This window comes from Trifolium pratense, linkage group LG1 (genome assembly GCF_020283565.1).
Source record: "Trifolium pratense cultivar HEN17-A07 linkage group LG1, ARS_RC_1.1, whole genome shotgun sequence".
In the NCBI taxonomy this organism is placed as follows: domain Eukaryota; kingdom Viridiplantae; phylum Streptophyta; class Magnoliopsida; order Fabales; family Fabaceae; genus Trifolium; species Trifolium pratense.
Window position 1 is genome coordinate 3,639,387 of NC_060059.1, and position 19,846 is coordinate 3,659,232.

Below are 19,846 nucleotides of genomic sequence, written 5' to 3' on the forward strand. Positions count from 1 at the left end.
CTCTTACCACTTGAATCAATTCATTGTATCTGACATAACTTTTTCTTAGCCTTATTGTCAAACGGATCTTTTGTATAGATTTAGACGGTGGGACGAACCCATCAAAATATGTGGCGACTTCATGTTGTTGACGTACCTACATCTTTTCTAAGAGTCAAAATATTGGGTTTTATACTCCAACTAAAAAGAGCCACGAAATCTAATACAGAATGTTAAAGAGCATTTTAAGAAAATAGTGGAAAAAATTGTGACAGATCTTTAATTTATCCAGGTGCACTCATAGTAGGCCACTTTTGATCATAAGCAAGAAGAATGTGTTTACTTTTAAAAATGTCAATTCAAAAACAAACTTTTACTACACTATTGCAAAATAGCATATAGTAGGTAACTTGCAACATTCACTATCACAATCATAAACTTTTTTATACTTCATGAAAAATTATTCTCTCTTTATAATCACATTTTAATAATTTTAAAACCGACCGCACATTTATTGTATGTGCTATATCTATGTATGTCTTAATTTTCAATTCCTCCCTACTACACTTTTTGGGCTATGTACATGATTTTAAATTATAGACTAACATAGTTTGGTTAGTTAGCTAAGAGACGTTAAAAGAGTTTTAAAGATTATGTCTCGAGTATATTTCATTAGGGTGGTAGACTCAAAAAGAAACTCCGTCAATTATAAACGAAGACAGTAATACCGAATTCAAGTCATCACCTTGACTCTGTTAGCTAAAAGCTTTGGGGCCGACAACTATTCTAGACTAGACTTGAGATTGACCCAAGTTCAATACCACATCTTTTAGGTTGTATAGGCTTTACATTACCACCTCTCAAGGTATGCCTCATTCTAAACATAGCCCCCCACCTTAAGTGCACACTAACTTGAACATCAAAGTGTTTGCATATACACTCCTATTATTATGGCTCAAGACGCGGATTCTCGCCAAACACCATCGTCCGAAGAGCATCTTCTACCAGTTCTCCGTCAATGTTGTGAAAATGAGTTCTAGATTGAAATAAGTAGGATTTGTACATAACATCTTTAAATACTTATTTAACAACACCTGTACTAATAAGGTGATCAAAAATTTGAGCCTTAACCAACTAACTAGCGATCCAATTTCTAACTTTTGTGTATGGAGAACTCATCTTATGCTTGTGTACCCAACATTTGTTTTGCCCGAGATTTGTCACAGTTAAACAACGGTAAAAACTTAAATATGATAAAAACAAAATAAAAAGCTTAATGTAGGTTAAGGCTCTCTTTTAAATATGAACTTTATATAACTTATCTGGTCAAATTAATTTATCTTGGGCTTTTAGTTTTATCTGGTCAAATTAAAACTCTCTTTTAAATATGAACTTTATATAACTTTTTTTTTTTAGAAACAGCATATTATTAAAACCCCTTGAGTATAAGATATACATTAGGAGAAAAAAAGCAGGAGAAAAAAAGCAGGAGAAAAACCTGCAGAAGCAAAAACTCAAAAGGAGTTTACAACAAAGATAAAGGCAAGCAGCTAAAACTCCTATATATATGGGTTGCAGGTTTAATATATTGCAGGTGTGCTATAAAATACTATTACTTGACTTTCTTTTTTCTTAATTTAATTTATTATTTTTACGTTTAACATAAATTATTATTCATGACAAACCTCACCATTAAGTTATATTGTTAAAAATTTAATTTTAAGAAATATTTATAGTGTAAGCAAATCACAAGTTGAACAGTGCTTAACTAACTTAGCCCAGCCATCACAGATAAAAAAGTACATTTTTGTAGTGATAAAAGCCATATTACAATGTGCATTCTTTTCACTATGATCTTCAATTAGTAACAAGTTTAGTGATATTATTATATCACTGATTAGTTGTAGCTAACAAATACTGTATATATATATCTAATTTCACATGGACTAATATTAATTAATTACTTTTCATGAGTCATAACAATAATAGTACTTCTTAAGTATTAATTATGAGTGTGATGCAAGTAAAAGCAAAAAAGGATAAGAACTTCATAAATGGTTGTTGTTGGTTTTGTACTTGTGCCCAACACCACCAGAACTTGGACCAGAATCCTTCATCCCTTCAAGATTTTGAAGTTTTTTAAGGCTATGTCCTACTCCAGGGGATGGACCAGCATCTTTCAATGTCCTGAATACTCCAATTACACCTTCTTTGCCTTCTAATGGACTAAGCAATGGCCTAGCTTCTGTTACAAACAAGGAAACAAGAAGAATAAGTGTGAGGAATGAGACAGAGGATCTGAGTCTTGTATCCATATTGAATTAAAATCAATTATTAGTGATCACACTTAGAAGGGTATCTTGGTTTTGATTTGTGTTTGTTTGTGTTGATGATGAAGTGGCATCATAGAGGTCTTATTTATATAGGTAAATTCTGAAACCATGTGGCATTGCCACATGTAACTCAACTCATACCTTTGCTAAGGAAACACACAAGGCAGGTTCTTTGATTTGAAAATTAATGCTTGTGAAAATGATGTTACTAATAAAGTATGACTTAAAATGACATATTTGAGCAGAATTCAGATTAATTTTTAATATCTCACGCAGTCTATAGCTGAGATTCATGAAATTTCCAATGTAAAAAATACTTCCTCTGGTCTCATATATACATAAAGATTGTATCTGATTTACCAGATACATCAGTTATTCAATGAACTTGAAAAAAAAAATATTTACTTATATATAAGACTAGAGGGAGTATCTTAATTTTGACCTTAGAAGTATCAAGCTTAGGAATAAAAGTCTTGAGATGGCTTTGAACCTAACAATTGAAATGCCTAGCTCAGGGTCCTAAGCTAGTGATTATTAAGCTGACCAATTGAATTAAGTTTGGATGTTAAGGTTTATGGATTCCTTAAAGAAATTAAATTCTTCAATTATGTTGTACTGTATCTATATCATTATTTCTAGCTAGCTTCTACACACGTGTGTGTATTCAAGAGTTTTATAACTAGGAGAGAGAAAATTAGAGTGGCTGGAAAAGAGTGAAATTGATTTAGTTCATGCAATGCAGTGCAATGCAAGTAACCCCATTGACTTCATAGTATGTCTAGGTGTGTTGTATGCAATGAACTCGTGATAGATCACTGATTTTAGTGGTGTTCTAACTTGGAAAGTGGAAATCAATCCAAATTAGTATATTCCTTTATTGTTACTACTATTGGTATTCGGTACTAAGAATTTTCAGCCTGAAAATAACATTGTCTTTAAATTTTTTACTACTCACCTTTACACTATTGCAAAATAGTATATAGTAGGCAATATGCCACATTCAACATCCCAATCATAAACTTTTTAACACTTTATGAAAAATCTTACTCTATCTATAATTTGTTAGGAACAAGAGAATGATGATTCTAATTAGAATAAAGAATATTGATCAACTAATTTGAGAAAAGAATAATATTTTGAGTATCTTTCTAATACTTTCAATTGAATGAGATAATAGGATTGAAAGAGAAGATATAAAATATGGAAAATCCTAAACAGTGCCCCCGGGCACTGTTTAAGGAAACAAATATAGTAATATGACATTGAACTTTGTGCAGTCAACGCCTCGAAAGTCTAAAAAGTATAATTTTCAATTTAAAAATTTCCTTTTTTGGTTTCCTTAACCAATGCCCCGGAGGCACCAGTTAGCATAACCCATAAAATATATATAATGAAGATCATAAGTTTGCACTCAATGATACTACTACTGCTACATAATTCTCCGGTCCCTAAATTTAATTATTCAAAGCTATCTTTTCCACTACCAATTGAGGACTATTTAAAGACTTTCTAAAAATAGTTTTCGTACTCAAAACTTTTTTTAATGATAATTTTGTCATTATTTTATTACTTATAAATTTGATATATTTTCATATATTATTTATGTGACGGTGCTTTTTGTAGCATGTGATGGTTTATGTGCTGTGGAGTTTTTGTCCCTTTTAACATTCATGTAATGCAATGTGACTCTTTTAGGCACGTCTTATGCTTTTCATTATATATTTTTTGGCTTATTAAAAAAATTCATATAAATATTCATGGCATAATTTTGTCATCACTAATCAAAATTTATGAATCTATCCTTACCTATATAAGCCCAGCCATCACTGTTGGGTCGTTGGTACTTGGTACCTACCCATAATATGTGCGTCATGAAAATAATGTCATGAAATTTGCTTCACAAGAGAAACAAATCAGCATAATTACAAGAAATATGTTTGCTATATCATTAACAAGAAATAATATAATCTACTAAGGGTAACAAATTAACTGCTTGGATCAAATCAAATTCATATTACAATGTGTATTCTTTTTCACTATGATCTTTAATAAGTAATAAATTCAGTGATATTATTATATCACTACTAAGTAGAACTATTGTATATCTGACATCGAGTATTAAAACTCTCATTTGAGTCTTACAAGGCTCGATAGATTAGCTTATACGTATAATTAATTTTATATGGACTAATAATATTAATTATTTGTCAATATCATCATTAGTGCCCTTCACCCGGACTCGGACCAGAATCCTTAATATTGTGTCCAACATCATAGAGGTCCTATTTATAGGTAAATTGTAAAACCATATAATGTGACATTGCCAAATGTAACTCAACTCATACCTTTGCTAAGGAAACACACAAGGCAGGTTCTTTTGATTTGAAAATTGATAGTACATGTGAAAATGATGTTACTAATTAATAAAGTAGTATGATATATATAAATGACATATTTGAGCCGAATTCAGATTAATTTCAAATATCTCATGCAGCCTAAAGCTGAGATTGAAATTTCTACCAGAAATTTCCAATATAAGGAACTCAATCATACATCAAGAGATATACTTTGACTTTTAAAGTGCCAAGTTTAGTAAGTTTTTTCAATAAATGAATAAAATCATGAGATGGCTTTGAACCTAACAATTCAAATATACTTAGTTCAAGGCATGAGATAGTGGTTGAATTTGGATGTTAAGGTTTATGGATTCCTTAAAGAAGTTAAATTCTTCAGTAATGGTATTATTTCTAGTTTCTATACACGTGCATTCAAGAGTTTAATATAGACGTACTGTAGGATATGTTGCGCACAAATGTGAAGTTGGAAATACGACATTATAAAAGTGAAAGATTGAATAATATGTAAGTGTGATGATTCATAAATCTAATGTCATTAAAGTTTTGAGTTAATATGTGATGTCTAACTCATTTGTGTGATTGTTCTTGGCCAAATGTGTATGATATTCCAGATTCTTCTCATGACTCATAGAGAGTCGATAATTCAACCAACTCTCTCTATCAAAAATCTTCCTGACAAATGTTATCAAGACGCGTATGTCATTGCAGCATCAACTGCAATGAAGAGTGTATACGCAAGACAGACAGGGACAATCCCCATCATGCACGAGTGGCCGGCCATAAAAAAGTTACATTCATTTAGTTCATGCAAGTAACACCATTGACTACGTAAAGTGTGGTATATGCAATGGACCAGTGACAAATCACTGCCTTAGTGGTGTGCTAATTTTCAAACTCGGAAAGTGGAAATGAATCTAAATTAGTATATTCCTTTTTATTAGTATTCTATTATACTACTCTTATGAATCATAATTTTCAATCACCACTGCACTTTTTGGCTATGTACGTATGTGATTTTAAATTAATGACCAAATTACATAATACTGTACATGGTATGATTGTAGTAGTTTCCGCAGGTGCATCACAACACACTTTTCGTGTGTTTAAAAATTACACAATTTTCCTTTTAACAATGTTGTAAAAAATTTGACCTATTCACAATATTCAACCATATATTAATTTAAGTAATTCAACAAATATTATAGAGAATAAATTAAAATAGAGTTCATAGGAACTTATCTCTTGTGGGTGTAGTAGTTTGATGTCATTCGCATAGTAAACAACCACATAATCATAAACCTGCAAAATAGTGAACTGTGATACAATACCTGAGGCGTGCTGATCGCACTGTCCTTAAGGATTTATCCGCCTCATAAGCGCAAATCCTCCAGGATTCAACAGGTCCTTCTCCATGAGGAGGTAACAGAACTGACAAGAATTAATAGATACCGGTGATATAATCTAGGAAGATAACACTCAATTTATATGTGAGGGAAATATTTTTCTGTTCAAAGTCATGTCTCTTGTTGTAAAAGATGTGCACATGATTATTCTGTTTGACACATATATGTGTTCATCGAGTCACCCAAATTAATCTCCACATTACTAACCATAAAGGCTAGTAATTAGGAATGAAAGCTACGTAAAGTAACGTGCATATTGACCAAGTATTAAAACATGTTTATCACAATTAATAATAAATAATATTACTTCTTTAAAATAAATTATATTATCAAAATATACAACAATCCCCCACAATTTATTTTAAAGTTTAAAAAATACTCAAAAAATCATTTCCTGGATTAACATCATTGATGTAATGCATCAAACTGGTGTAGCAAGCTATATGAACCAGCCCTAGACTGATAGTACTTAACACACAGTAACATTGGTGTAGCAAGCTATATGAACCAATGAAACTTAGCGTATGTTAGCGGTCTACCAATCGCATTACACCCCACGTTTCTTGCCGTTGCCGCTGTGTTGCGCGAATAGGCCGTGCGCGTGCCTGGATTCTTTCATGAGTGCTCTAGAGATTTCGCCAATATCTCATACAAGCGGCCCCACTTGACACTCATATAGGTGATTTCATCAAGTGTATGCTGCAAATCATACACCACCCATAAGGAATATGAAAATCATTAGAAGCTTTATTGCTTACCCTCTCAATAATGCAGTATCTAGCACTTTCTCACTCACATCATAGAAAAAAGACTAAGACAAAAATTAATTAACTAATTTTTGTGTGCTAGCAGATCTAACAAGTAACTTGTTCTTACCCATATGAACCTTATTCATGGGATCTCCAATCACAAAGGTTGGGTTCCTATCACTTGTTGATTTCAAATGGCTTAAGTCCAATTCCCCTCGATGCATCACAAAATTATTTCTTCCCAGGGGCTTGTTTTAGTAGCTACTTTATACACAAATGATGAAGAGATAATTTTCTTCCATCAAGTAATATTAACTAAGACGTCTCGAAGTCAATTAATCTCATATAATATTTATTCAAGTCTATAACAATAAACTTGTTTCTCACAATAAATTCACTTATCGATTTTATTTTCATCGACTTATATCTGATTAACATCATTGTAATATTTTAATACAATGGCTCATCCACTATAAATAATATAACACATATTGTCAAATCGACATTCATAATATAATTCATCAGATCTACTTGAAAGACTATCAAGCGACACCACCCCCACATTTGGTAACATAGGTGGATTTTTATTCAGGTCTACTTGAATTATTTCAAGTGACGGTGCCCCCTCAATAAGGACAATTTATAATTTCACATATTGAGATATATTTTCTCATTAACAAATTTTACGAAACATCATTGTATTATTTTAATACAATGGATAATCAACGATTTTATTAAACATCATTGTATTATTTTAATACAATGGATAATCCACAATTTATTAAACATCATCATCGTATTATTTCAATACAATGGATACTCCACAATATACCATATTATATAATTACTGGTATCTCAAAAATATCTCATGAAACACAATCATGTTCAGGTCTACTTAGAATATTTCTAAGCGACAATTTTTCTATTACATAGCATATGAGTATCTCTACGAATACCTCAATGTCATGAAATTTGTCAATAAGACATCTCCTCAATTTGCTTTCAACTCTACAAGTTTTTATGCTTCAATGGCAACAAATATCACTACATCCCTTCAATTGAATAACATTAGTGAACAATATAAATATTGAATGTTTAATTAACCCAACAAAATGTTAACCACCGAGTTTAGAAATAACAATTTAGAGTCAGAGATATATATATCACATTACAAATCTATGAAGCTTGTAGTAGTAAACATACCTCACTTTTCATGCTCAAACCAGTTAAGGGAAACTTCACTTTTCAAGGCCACAAAATAAACAAGCTAATAAATCAATATAAATTTGCAGCCTAAACAATAGGAATTTGTAACCTGATACTTGCAACTTTAGAGCTTTAATTATAAGACGATTGTTTCCTTCAAATTTTATGCGTCCATACAGATTCTCCATAACCCCCTGATGCTATGATGCGCCATCGAAGTTGAGCCAAATGCAAATTACCACCACTTAATTTCTTAGTCTTTTATCAAAGAGAGAATTAGGTCACAAAAATAGGATAAATCCTTAAGATTGTTGTAAAAAATTTGACCTATTCACAATATTCAACCATATATTAATTTAAGTAATTCAACAAATATTATAGAGAATAAATTAAAATAGAGTTCATAGGAACTTATCTCTTGTGGGTGTAGTAGTTTGATGTCATTCGCATAGTAAACAACCACATAATCATAAACCTGCAAAATAGTGAACTGTGATACAATACCTGAGGCGTGCTGATCGCACTGTCCTTAAGGATTTATCCGCCTCATAAGCGCAAATCCTCCAGGATTCAACAGGTCCTTCTCCATGAGGAGGTAACAGAACTGACAAGAATTAATAGATACCGGTGATATAATCCAGGAAGATAACACTCAATTTATATGTGAGGGAAATATTTTTCTGTTCAAAGTCATGTCTCTTGTTGTAAAAGATGTGCACATGATTATTCTGTTTGACACATATATGTGTTCATCGAGTCACCCAAATTAATCTCCACATTACTAACCATAAAGGCTAGTAATTAGGAATGAAAGCTACGTAAAGTAACGTGCATATTGACCAAGTATTAAAACATGTTTATCACAATTAATAATAAATAATATTACTTCTTTAAAATAAATTATATTATCAAAATATACAACAAACAATACTTATCGGAAATTACTCACCTAGTCACCTCTAACTTCAAATTATTAAGATCACTTCTCTAAGTACCTCGGGATTAAGACAAAGAAAAAATTCCCAAAATTGAAAATTAAAGCAAAAAAATAAAAAGACCTGCTGTCTACAGTAATTAATGCATGTATGTATCATTTGGTTTGTTGACCAAAGCGGTGGCTTGTCGTATGAAAAAAGGAAAAATGACTTATATATAAGCTCATGCATGGTACTGGAAAAGGTATACAGTGTAAATATGGTTGAGAGTGCATTATAGTCTCCTTCCTGAGCAATGCCTAAGATGAATGTGGACTAGTGCGTACACTAATTCATATCACTTAACTTTGCACTTGAACAATTTCTATTTTTCAAGCAAGTACTTCTAATATGAATGTCACTTTCCTCCTTACTAATGGAGTTTGTTTCAAAATTCCAAATAAATTGGCGCTACCAGGACTTTTATATTTGTTACAATTTTATTGTGGAAAAGAATCATTTTTTAAACAAAAGTTTTTATTTATTTGTTACAAAAAAGTTTTTTAAAAAAAGAAAGAAAATGTAAAAACTGCATCAAATAATAAACCGTTTTGAATAGGTTTTCTAGAAAATATGTATTTAGTATGGCGAGACTTACTCTACCCCTTCATAATATGGGAGTATGTACCCATCAACCTAATAAGAACATGCCACGTAAGTATATTTACACGTGGTATCCACAATTAACTTGTAACTAACTTTTATTTCACATGCATATATGTGTTGTTCTTATTGGTCGATGTGCAAATACTTTCAAATTATAAAGGGGTAGTTTATGAATAAATATGACTATTTTACATTGATATCATCCAATCACAATTTTTTAATCTGCCGCATCATGTTTGACTGTTTTTATTTATTTATTTATTTATTTTTGGTTTATAATCCTCTAGTTTCTAAGGGAAAGGGGTCCTAGTAGTCTTGAGTTCGGCCGCGAGGTAAGTAAAGCATGACCAAGAAATTGTTCCACCCAGAAATCGAACTCGGGTTCTCTCGAAATCTGTTTAACTGTTTTTAAATAAAAGGCAGTTATATCATTTTTTAATTGTGCCGACGTTATTTTAATTGTGCCGACGTTATTTTAAGTTATAGCATAATGACATATACTGACACTCTTGTAAGCCAAATCCTATGCTCAAGTGCTTAAGAGCTACAAAGTTATGAAATTCTAAGATTATGTAAACCAAATCTATCACGAGAAAAACCCTCCATGAAAAAAGAAGGCAAAGTATCCCAAGAAAAAAAAAAAACTCATGATCAGATGCACATAGTTCGCTAACTTGTCAGCGCATCAATTACCCTCTCGGAAGCCATGAGAAAAAAAACCACTCGAATATTGCGAGAAAGAAAAATCCTCCTTCTATTACGAAGGTCTCAAGGCACGATATCATGATTATTGCAAGCATGAATAACAACTTAGGAGTCACTCTCCACCCAAACTTTAAGTCAACCATTGATGGGTTGTGATGTAAAATAATTTTACATTGAGATGGAGGTAACTAGCTAGCTAAATTGATTTCCCTTGGCTAAAAGTGGACTCCTAGTTTGTGCATGAATTGGTGAGGTTGTGTTATCACTTTTCAATATTCAACATACAACTTATTCCTCCATGGCCAAGTCAAATTTATCACACTCTCCAAATAGCACTATAAATATAGCATTGTACATGCTACTTTATTCTCACTCAATAATAGAAAAAAATATCATACTATATACCTCAAAACCTCTCAATATTGCAATTTTCTTGAAGCTACTACCACAAATCATGGTTGGAAAAAACCAATACTTTAGCTTCTTCATTATTTTTCTCTCTTTGTCTTGCCTTTGCATCCAACATGGGATGTCTAGGCCATTGAAAAATTTGGAACTAAAGAGTATCTTTCTCAAGTCACCTCACAATATGGTTGTGATGGAAGGTCATAAACAGAATCATCATAACATTAGGAAACTAGAAATTGACAATTCTGGTCCTAGCCCTGATGGACCAGGACATTAACGTCTCAAATCAACAATTAGACCCAAAAAAAATATATTTGTTCTTGTTTTTATGAAATTTTAAATAAATATTTCGTGCTAGTGGATTGATATACTCTTCATTTTCTTCATGTATCTTTTATTTTTATTTTTATAAATGAATGTGTTTTGTGACTTTTGTCTCTCTTTCAAATGTGATGATGTATGGTGGGATCTTCCTCGCCTCCTAAGCCCTTCTTATTAATGAAATTTCTAAGTAGCATTATTGTTTGTACAACACGTTTTTATTTTGTTTTATAGAAGTGTTTCTTTTTCTCGTTTATAATGTTGCTAATGAAAATCGAACCTAGGACCTCATACATGTTACTTAAATATTTCACATCTCTTACCACTAAATCAAACCTAGTGTGACGTGTTTTACAGAAATGTTTCTACAAACCTTGATTATATTCATATGGTCATTGATGGAAGGGTGGATCAAGTGGGCCTTGACTTTGGTCCTAAGCCCAAAATGTGGAGAGTGTATGAAAGGAAGCATTTCAAGAAGAATAATAAAGGATGACGTGGATTGGAAATGTGCATGGGATGCATGAGTTGCTTGCACTACTTAGTTGGCTAGGAAGAGAGAGAAATGACATCTTATCTTTCTGTTAGAATTTGCATTGGGGAAATTGATAATTCTTATCAATTCTACCGTTATCTTTGCTTGTTGCTTACATTAATTTTCCATTCGTACTTCCATTAATACAATTACTACTTTCCATATATTTTACATACAATTCACACTTAGTTCTATCACTCATATTCATATGTAAATGAACATTTATTCTCCTACTAAATTATATACACTTCTGTATACTTGTAATTTAAGACTGGGCAATGTTTTAACATATTACATGCGGTATTAAGTTGAAAAAAAAAGTTACTTTTCACCCTAGAGATTTCTTCTAAGAAAATTCTTTCTTGTTTTTTTTGACAAAAAATAAGAAAATTCATTAAAAATTGAGTTTAATGGATATTTTATGTCGGTGTAAATACTTTACACCGACGTTCAATAAAAATCTTTTATTTTTCCATGTCATACTATTATTATTTTTGAATATATTATTCTCCATATCTTACTATTAAAGTTGATGTTATGAGATGATTTGACGGAATACACAGTTATTATTAGATGACCATGTAAAATAAATTTACACTGTCGGTAAATATTCTATTTTCTCTTATCACAAGTGCACCACACATGAAAGTTTGTAAGTAAATAAAAAATGTCCATCGCATGAAAAAATGTGCATCATAATTCGGATGGTATAAAAAATAAACTTTCTAATATAATTTAATGGTTAGAATTTTATGCTTAAAGTGAATAAGTGGATTATCTCGAATCCAAATCCTAACTTCTGTATATAAAATGTAAAATTTTATTGACGGGACTAAACTCACACGGACATAATATATAAAGATTTAAATAACTAATAGTATACTAGTAATTTTTTGTCAAAAAATAACTAATGTAATCAAGTAATTAATTTAACATCTACTCATTTAATACTATTTATTATTAGAATATAATGTTATTTATTATTAGAATATAATGTTGTCCAGGAGTCGTATTTTAAACCTGAATTCCCCTTTATTTGAAATTTTGATTACTATGGTGCTTGACAAAAAAAGGTATAATATAATCGAATAAATTACCATTTAAAAATTCAAACCTTTAGTTATATGTATAAGTTAAAAATCAACTTCTAAACATATACTTAAAACGACTAGGACTCTTATCACTTGACTTAATTGTTAAACCCCATATCAATCAATTATTTATTCTTTTGAAGGAATTTAGATCACTCTATCGTTACTGATTAGTAAAATACAATATAATATTGAATGCTTACCAAATCTCAAATCTAATTAATTAGTTAAAAAAACAAGTATCAATGTATTTAATTTGTATTCAATTTTAATAATTAGCGCAATTAAAGTATGAACAAATTCATTACTACTGTCCAAAATCAACCTTGCGTAATCACATGCGAACGCACTAGTCACTAGACAGAGACAAAATCTGTCTGTAAGTGCAGTCTCAAAAGCATATTCCACCTGGTTCATACTTTATTTATATAACAAAAAACACAACCACACATAAATCAAACATTAATCTCATCCAAATTCACTCCCCTAAATTCTTCAAACAAACCATGTCTTTAGAGAACAAAACAATCAAACCAGAAATTCATGTTCTATTAGTAGCTTTTTCAGCCCAAGGTCACATAAACCCATTACTTAGATTAGGCAAATCACTATTAACCAAAGGCTTTAATGTCACACTTGCCACCACTGAATTAGTCTACCACCGTGTCTTTAAATCAACCACCACTTCAACCACCGCCGACAACGCCGTCCCCGCCTCTTACACCACCAATGGAATCAATGTTCTGTTTTTCTCCGACGGCTTCGACATAACCCAAGGTAATAAATCTCCTGATGAATACATGGACCTCATTGCTGAATTTGGACCCATTAGTCTAACAAATCTCATCAAAAACAATTTCCTTAACAACACTAACAAAAAACTAGCTTGCATTATCAACAATCCATTTGTTCCTTGGGTAACAAATGTTGCTTCTGAATTCAATATCCCATGTGCATGTCTTTGGATTCAACCTTGTACTCTTTACTCTATATACTATCGTTTCTACAACAAATTGAACCAATTTCCAACCCTAGAAAACCCCGAAATCGATGTCGAATTACCCGGTCTTCCGTTGTTGAAACCACAAGACCTACCATCTTTTGTTCTTCCATCAAATCCTTTTGGAGCATTATCAAATGTCTTAGCTGAAATGTTCCAAGACATGAAGAAACTAAAATGGGTGTTAGCAAATTCTTTCTATGAATTGGAAAAAGATGTGATTGATTCAATGGCTGAGATTTTCCCAATCAAAACTGTTGGTCCATTGGTTCCACCATCATTACTTGGTCAAGATCAAACACAAGATGTTGGAATTGAAATGTGGAAATCACAAGATTCATGCATTGAATGGCTTAACCAAAAACCACCATCATCAGTTATATATATCTCATTTGGAAGTCTCATTTTTTTATCAGAAAAACAAATGCAGAGCATAGCAGAAGCATTGAAGAATAGTAAAAGATATTTTCTTTGGGTGATGAAGAGTAAAGAAGGAGAAGCTCCAGTTACACTTCCTGAGAAATTCTTAGTAGAAACAAAAGAAAAAGGAATGGTTGTGTCTTGGTGTCCACAAACACAGGTTTTGGTTCATCCTGCAATAGCATGTTTCTTAACACATTGTGGTTGGAATTCAATGTTGGAAGCAATAACAGCAGGAGTACCTATGATTGCATATCCACAATGGACTGATCAACCAACAAATGCAAAACTTGTTTCTGATATTTTCGGTATGGGGATTCGGTTGAAACAGGACAGTGATGGTTTTGTTAAGAGTGAAGAAGTTGAAAGAGCTATTGGTGAGATTGTTGGAGAAAGATTTGATGTGTTTAAGAAAAATGCAGTGGAACTTAAAGTTGCGGCGAGGGAAGCGGTGGCTGATGGTGGCTCTTCTGATCGGAATATTCAAGAATTTGTTGATGAAATTCTTGCTAGTGTAGTGGATGATAATTGATGAGATGAGATCATTTGCAGATAATTGGGATGAGATCATTTGTTGCCACCAAATAATTGGTCATTTCTAGTCATACTTTTTGTCATTTTGTTATTGAAATTTTTAAAACTTTCTTTTTTGTGATGGAAAATTTATTTTATTTTCTTAGTGATACCAACTTCCTCCGGTCTTAAATATATGGTCTGTTTGTTATAGATTAAAAAAATAGTGATTTTAATGTAAAATAATTTAGAGATTAGTTTTTAGATATTTTTAGAAAAGTTGAATTACTTTGTGTTTGTTTATTATAATAAAAAATCACTTTTTTTAAATAAAATAATTTTTAGTTTGTTTGAATACAACTTATAAAAGTGATTTTTTTAATTACAAATAACTTTCTTCTTTTAACATTTCTTTTCTCTCTCCTCTAAAAAAATCTATTATTTATAAGTTACTCTTAGTAGCTTCTCATTTTTAGCTGTTTTCTGATTATTTTCAGCTTCTGATTATTTTAAAAATATGTAACAAACAGATGCAAAACAATTAAAAGTGGTTATTTTTATAAAAAAAAATGATTTTTTTCCTAAAATAAGCTATAACAAACGGCCTCATAACCAAAAGTCAAAAAAAAAATTAGTCTAAATTTGAACTAAATACATTTTGACTTTACTTATATTTAAAAGATCAAGAGTATACTTTTTTGTTAGAATATTCTTGCATCAATTCCTTATCACCCCTCAAGATGTTTGCATTAGAAATTCTAATTGACAATATTTTTAAGATAACAAAAATTACTCTTGGTGTTTATGGTTAAAATAATGACATGATGAAAGTAAGTTTAATACAGGTTACATTTTTATTTTAGTCAAACTGTTATCAATTAAGTTATTATTTTAATCGTAAAAATGAGGATGATCGTTAATTTATACTTTCAAACAACAATGTATGTTATCATTGAAATTTTAAATATTTTTTAAAAAACTGATCCATCATGAATCACTTGTAGGAGTGATCCATATTAGAATTTTCTACGATAACTAATGATCATATCTTTAATAGATAAGAGGGAGAGTTTTGGATGATCACCATATAGATAAGAGGGAGAATTTTGGATGATCGCCATTTTTTTTGTTTTGTTTTTGAATAAACCTGAATTTCATTAAAAGATCAAGTCCATGAAAGCAATAGGTACAATGGAGGGGTGTATGTCATCAATTCATACACGGTTCACGGTTGGCCTCAATATGGGCTATTTAGGCCAAATCATGTGCAGCCTTTATTGGCAGAACTTTTTATTTGAACAAAATATTTAGTGCGCATATATAACTTTTTTTTTTTTTACAACTTACAAGACTCTGTTTGGAAAGACAAATAAGTTATTTTATAATTTATAAGATAAAAATTCTGTTTGGTAAAAGTTTTTAAAAAAGAGTTTATATTTTATTTTTCTTCCAATTTTATATTTATCATCTTACTTGAAAAAAATTAAATATTAATTAAATATATCTTTTTTATGTCATTTCATACTTATAAGTTAGATCAACTGCTAGTTTTATCAAACACTACAAATTCAATCAATTAGCTTATTCGATATAAGTTAAAAGGTAGCTTATAAACTATTAACTATAAGCTAACTTATCAGCTATCCGCAATTTTTTACCAAATAGAGGTAAAGTGTGCACACATAATTAAACAACATAGATCTCTACTAAAAATAAATAAATCAACAACATAGAAGGATAAAAATATATATTTTTTAAAAATAATTTTTTTTATGGGATCATTCAAGTAATTTTTTTATAAGATAAAACACTACATTTCAATGATATCCTATAGAATTAACTATTTCACTTAATGTGATAGGTTGTCATCTGGTCAACATCGATTAGTGAAAATCGTCATAGGCTTCAACTTTTAAATGGTGTGATAATATTAGAAATCTTACTTTAAATTGATAAAAATGCTCAATTTGATCTTTAAACTATAATATGCTTTCACCTAATTTATTTTTTCAGTTGTGACTTAAACACATAAGTAGAGTCTAATTTAAAAAACCAGATGATTGATTGAGAGAAACTTGCTACTCTCAATAGTTAGATCAAATTTAACACCTCTATAACTACAGACAAACAATATTGTGGTGGTTTGGTTTCAATTCTGTCATTCTCCATTCTATTTTTCTTGTTTGATTTTTCGGGTAAATTGATTTATGTTGGATGAAGATGATTGCTGGTTGTGTTAATCTGCAAAAACAGATGAAGATGGGGGAGGCGCAGCAAATCTGAAACCAAAACTAAAAAAACAAATAAAAAACAATAATAATAATAATAATAATTGTAGTGGTTAATTATGGTAATAAAATAGTTATATTAATATTAATAATGATAATTGATAGTAAAAATGAAAAATAATCTGATTAAAAAAAAAAAAGAGAAATAATAAATTGACATAAAACACTACAGTAGTGTTGTGTATTTTTGTCTCACTGTGTATTTGAAACTAAAAAGTAATAATTAATTGATATGAAATTCCAATTTTACCCCTTAGATAGTGGAACAATCAAATTTATTAATTAAAATTTTAAATCCAAGTATCAACGAAATATTCCATTAAGATCCGGTTTTTTTGGATGCGTACCGTGCAAGACCTATCAAGGATGCGCACCGGAGACGGTGCCATATATGGATGTACCTCATCCATCACTATCTTGATTCTTGACAGATTCACCAATAACATTCATCAATTTTATCATATTTGACCCCACAATAATGATATCCCCAACATCAGTTATCACACGGAGTCCTTTAAATCCCAATTTAAATCCTTTGCCTGCAAGAAATAATTGAATAAGATTGTAGTAATTAAGTAGACATGCTTTGTAACAGAAAATAAAATAAAATTATCATATAGCATATATATATATAATGTTTCCGAATGTCACCTTGATCATAATCCAATAATAGAAATATTACATTTTATATATATGTTGAGATCATAATCTGAATTCAAGGTGAATTTTTGGCAAATAAACTACTTGACCAAAAAAAAAAAAAATTTTCCAATTGATAAAAAAACACGCCTAGTCAAAAACACCAATTTCTTACATCAAAAACTTCATTTTTATTTCATGTGTTTCGGTGTTTGTGATGTAGCCACATAATTGAACATAGAATTCCTTTTGTTATTTTGTAGAGTGAATGATGTAGTCCTAATTTAACTTTATAAAGCTGATTTATAAGGTAAAAATTGCATCTTACTTATAAACTTTTGTTCAGGCCGATCCACATTCGATGTGAGACTTTTTAACATACCCCTCACTGTTACGCTTGATGTAGGGATATAAATTATAAGTGTCCCGATAACAGTGGTGCTCACATGATGAAATCCAACGTGACTGAACATTTTCCAACAATCTAAGACTAAATTCCAAAACAATACCAAAAAGTGAACACTCTTGCCGGTAATGTTGAGATTTCAAGTAACCTGCGATCAAGAAGGGACTGGAACCCATTTTCTTTTCTTCTAACTTTTTTTTTCTCTATATATCTCTTTCTTTCCTAAATCAAACAAATGGTGAAAAATTAAACTATTTTACAAATTAATTCAAACTACACAATTTGAAAGGTGCAAAATGCTCATCGTAGTCTTCAATTTTATATTATGCCAACAAACAAAACTTATCTTTGACTATCTATTAGGTTTGATTTGATGTCCAACGAAAAATAGTACATTGATTAATTACTTTACTACCTTATTTTTTGACAAAAGTTTTTGCTATACCTTATTTTCAACCCTACTTACTTATTAATCTCTCCGTCTATTTGGTCTTTTAATTTTTTTAGTTTTATATTAAAATTTTGGTTCTTTTAAAAATTTAAAGTATAATTAATTTGTATATTTACAAAAACTAAAGCACTCGTTAAATAAATTTTATCTTTTTTTAATAAAATAAGATAAAAATGACTTAACTTATCAATTTTTATTATTTTTTAATCTATGTACAAGACACTAAAATACCAAATTTTTGGCACAAAGTAGGAGTATCATTTTTTTCCCCATCTTTTTCTTCTATGAGCTTTTGTCAACCCGGCAGAATAATTTTTTATAGTAAAAGTGTAAAACTAATAAATATTAAAATATGAAGATCGATCTCATCTGAGCAAGTTGATTATAATAGTATTAAGAGATTGAGTATGGAAAATATATAAGAGTAATTAATTCTCACAAGAGCAACTTTGATTATTATATGACTCGGAATAACTTTTTTTTAAGACAAATTAGTTAGGAGAATTAATTTAAGCCACTAAGTTGGTCTAATGGTAAGAGATTTGAGATTTGAGTATTATGCATGAAGTTTTAAGTTCAATCCTCATTGCCAACATTGTAAACTAAAAACGAGACTTCAAATTCAATTTTTTTGTCTGAATAATTTTTAATAATACTTTCCTTATCGATCAAATGTTAAATTACATAATACTTTTTTTTTACTAAATAAAAGACATTCATTCAAATTGAAAACAAAAAATGTGAATCAGCGAACAAACCCACAACATCGGTATTGATAGCATAAAACGATATATTGCATGAGCCTACATATTTGACTATATTGAACTTTCCTGAATATCCATGCCCCCGGATCTGTAGCGCTAATGACACAAAAGTCATTGATTGGATCTGCATTGGATCAAACTTAATCCTTCAACCTGAAACAAATGAACACAGCACCAAGACGAGACAACAATACTCTGCACTAAGATGGAAAAATCAAAACAAACAACACGATGAAATCACAAAAACGAACGTAAAAATACTAAATATATGTGAAAATCACACTTATTTAATTAAAATAGAAAGAAAAATGATTTGGAGGGTGATTTTAGACCTAAATAGACCATAAATCACCCCTCTCTCGTAGATCAAGAAGAAGAGAAAAAATTGTGAGGTTTAAGGTTAGAAGAGGAGAAGAAAATGGAATACTCTTCTTCTAAGATCCATTAGAATAAACATTAGAGAAATTTTATTATATTAAGTATTAAGAGATTGAGTATAGAAAATATATAGCAATAGTTAATTCTCAAGAGAGCAACGTTGATTATTATATGATGGATGGAATGAAAAGTAAACCAAGTAATGATATCAAAACTAAATAAAGTAAGGATGGAGCAATATATGTATTATCCGTGATGTATAGATGTTATTTGTCTTATAAAAAAACAAAAATGATGAAATCTTTTAACACATTGTTTAA

General features: G+C 30.4%; 1 protein-coding gene across 1 annotated transcript; it reads left to right on the forward strand.

Annotated features, from left to right (window-relative positions):
- Nucleotides 1-12,954: 12,954 nt before the first annotated feature.
- LOC123902782 (UDP-glycosyltransferase 84B1-like) lies at nt 12,955-14,797 on the forward strand. The gene has a single exon (XM_045952574.1). It carries the CDS (start codon nt 13,174-13,176, stop codon nt 14,617-14,619), a length of 1,446 nt encoding a protein of 481 aa, XP_045808530.1. The 5' UTR covers nt 12,955-13,173; the 3' UTR covers nt 14,620-14,797.
- Nucleotides 14,798-19,846: the final 5,049 nt, after the last annotated feature.

Excerpts from the sequence above, each read along its gene's own strand:
- LOC123902782 (XM_045952574.1), top strand. The coding sequence starts at position 13,174 with ATGTCTTTAGAGAACAAAACAATCAAACCAGAAATTCATGTTCTATTA.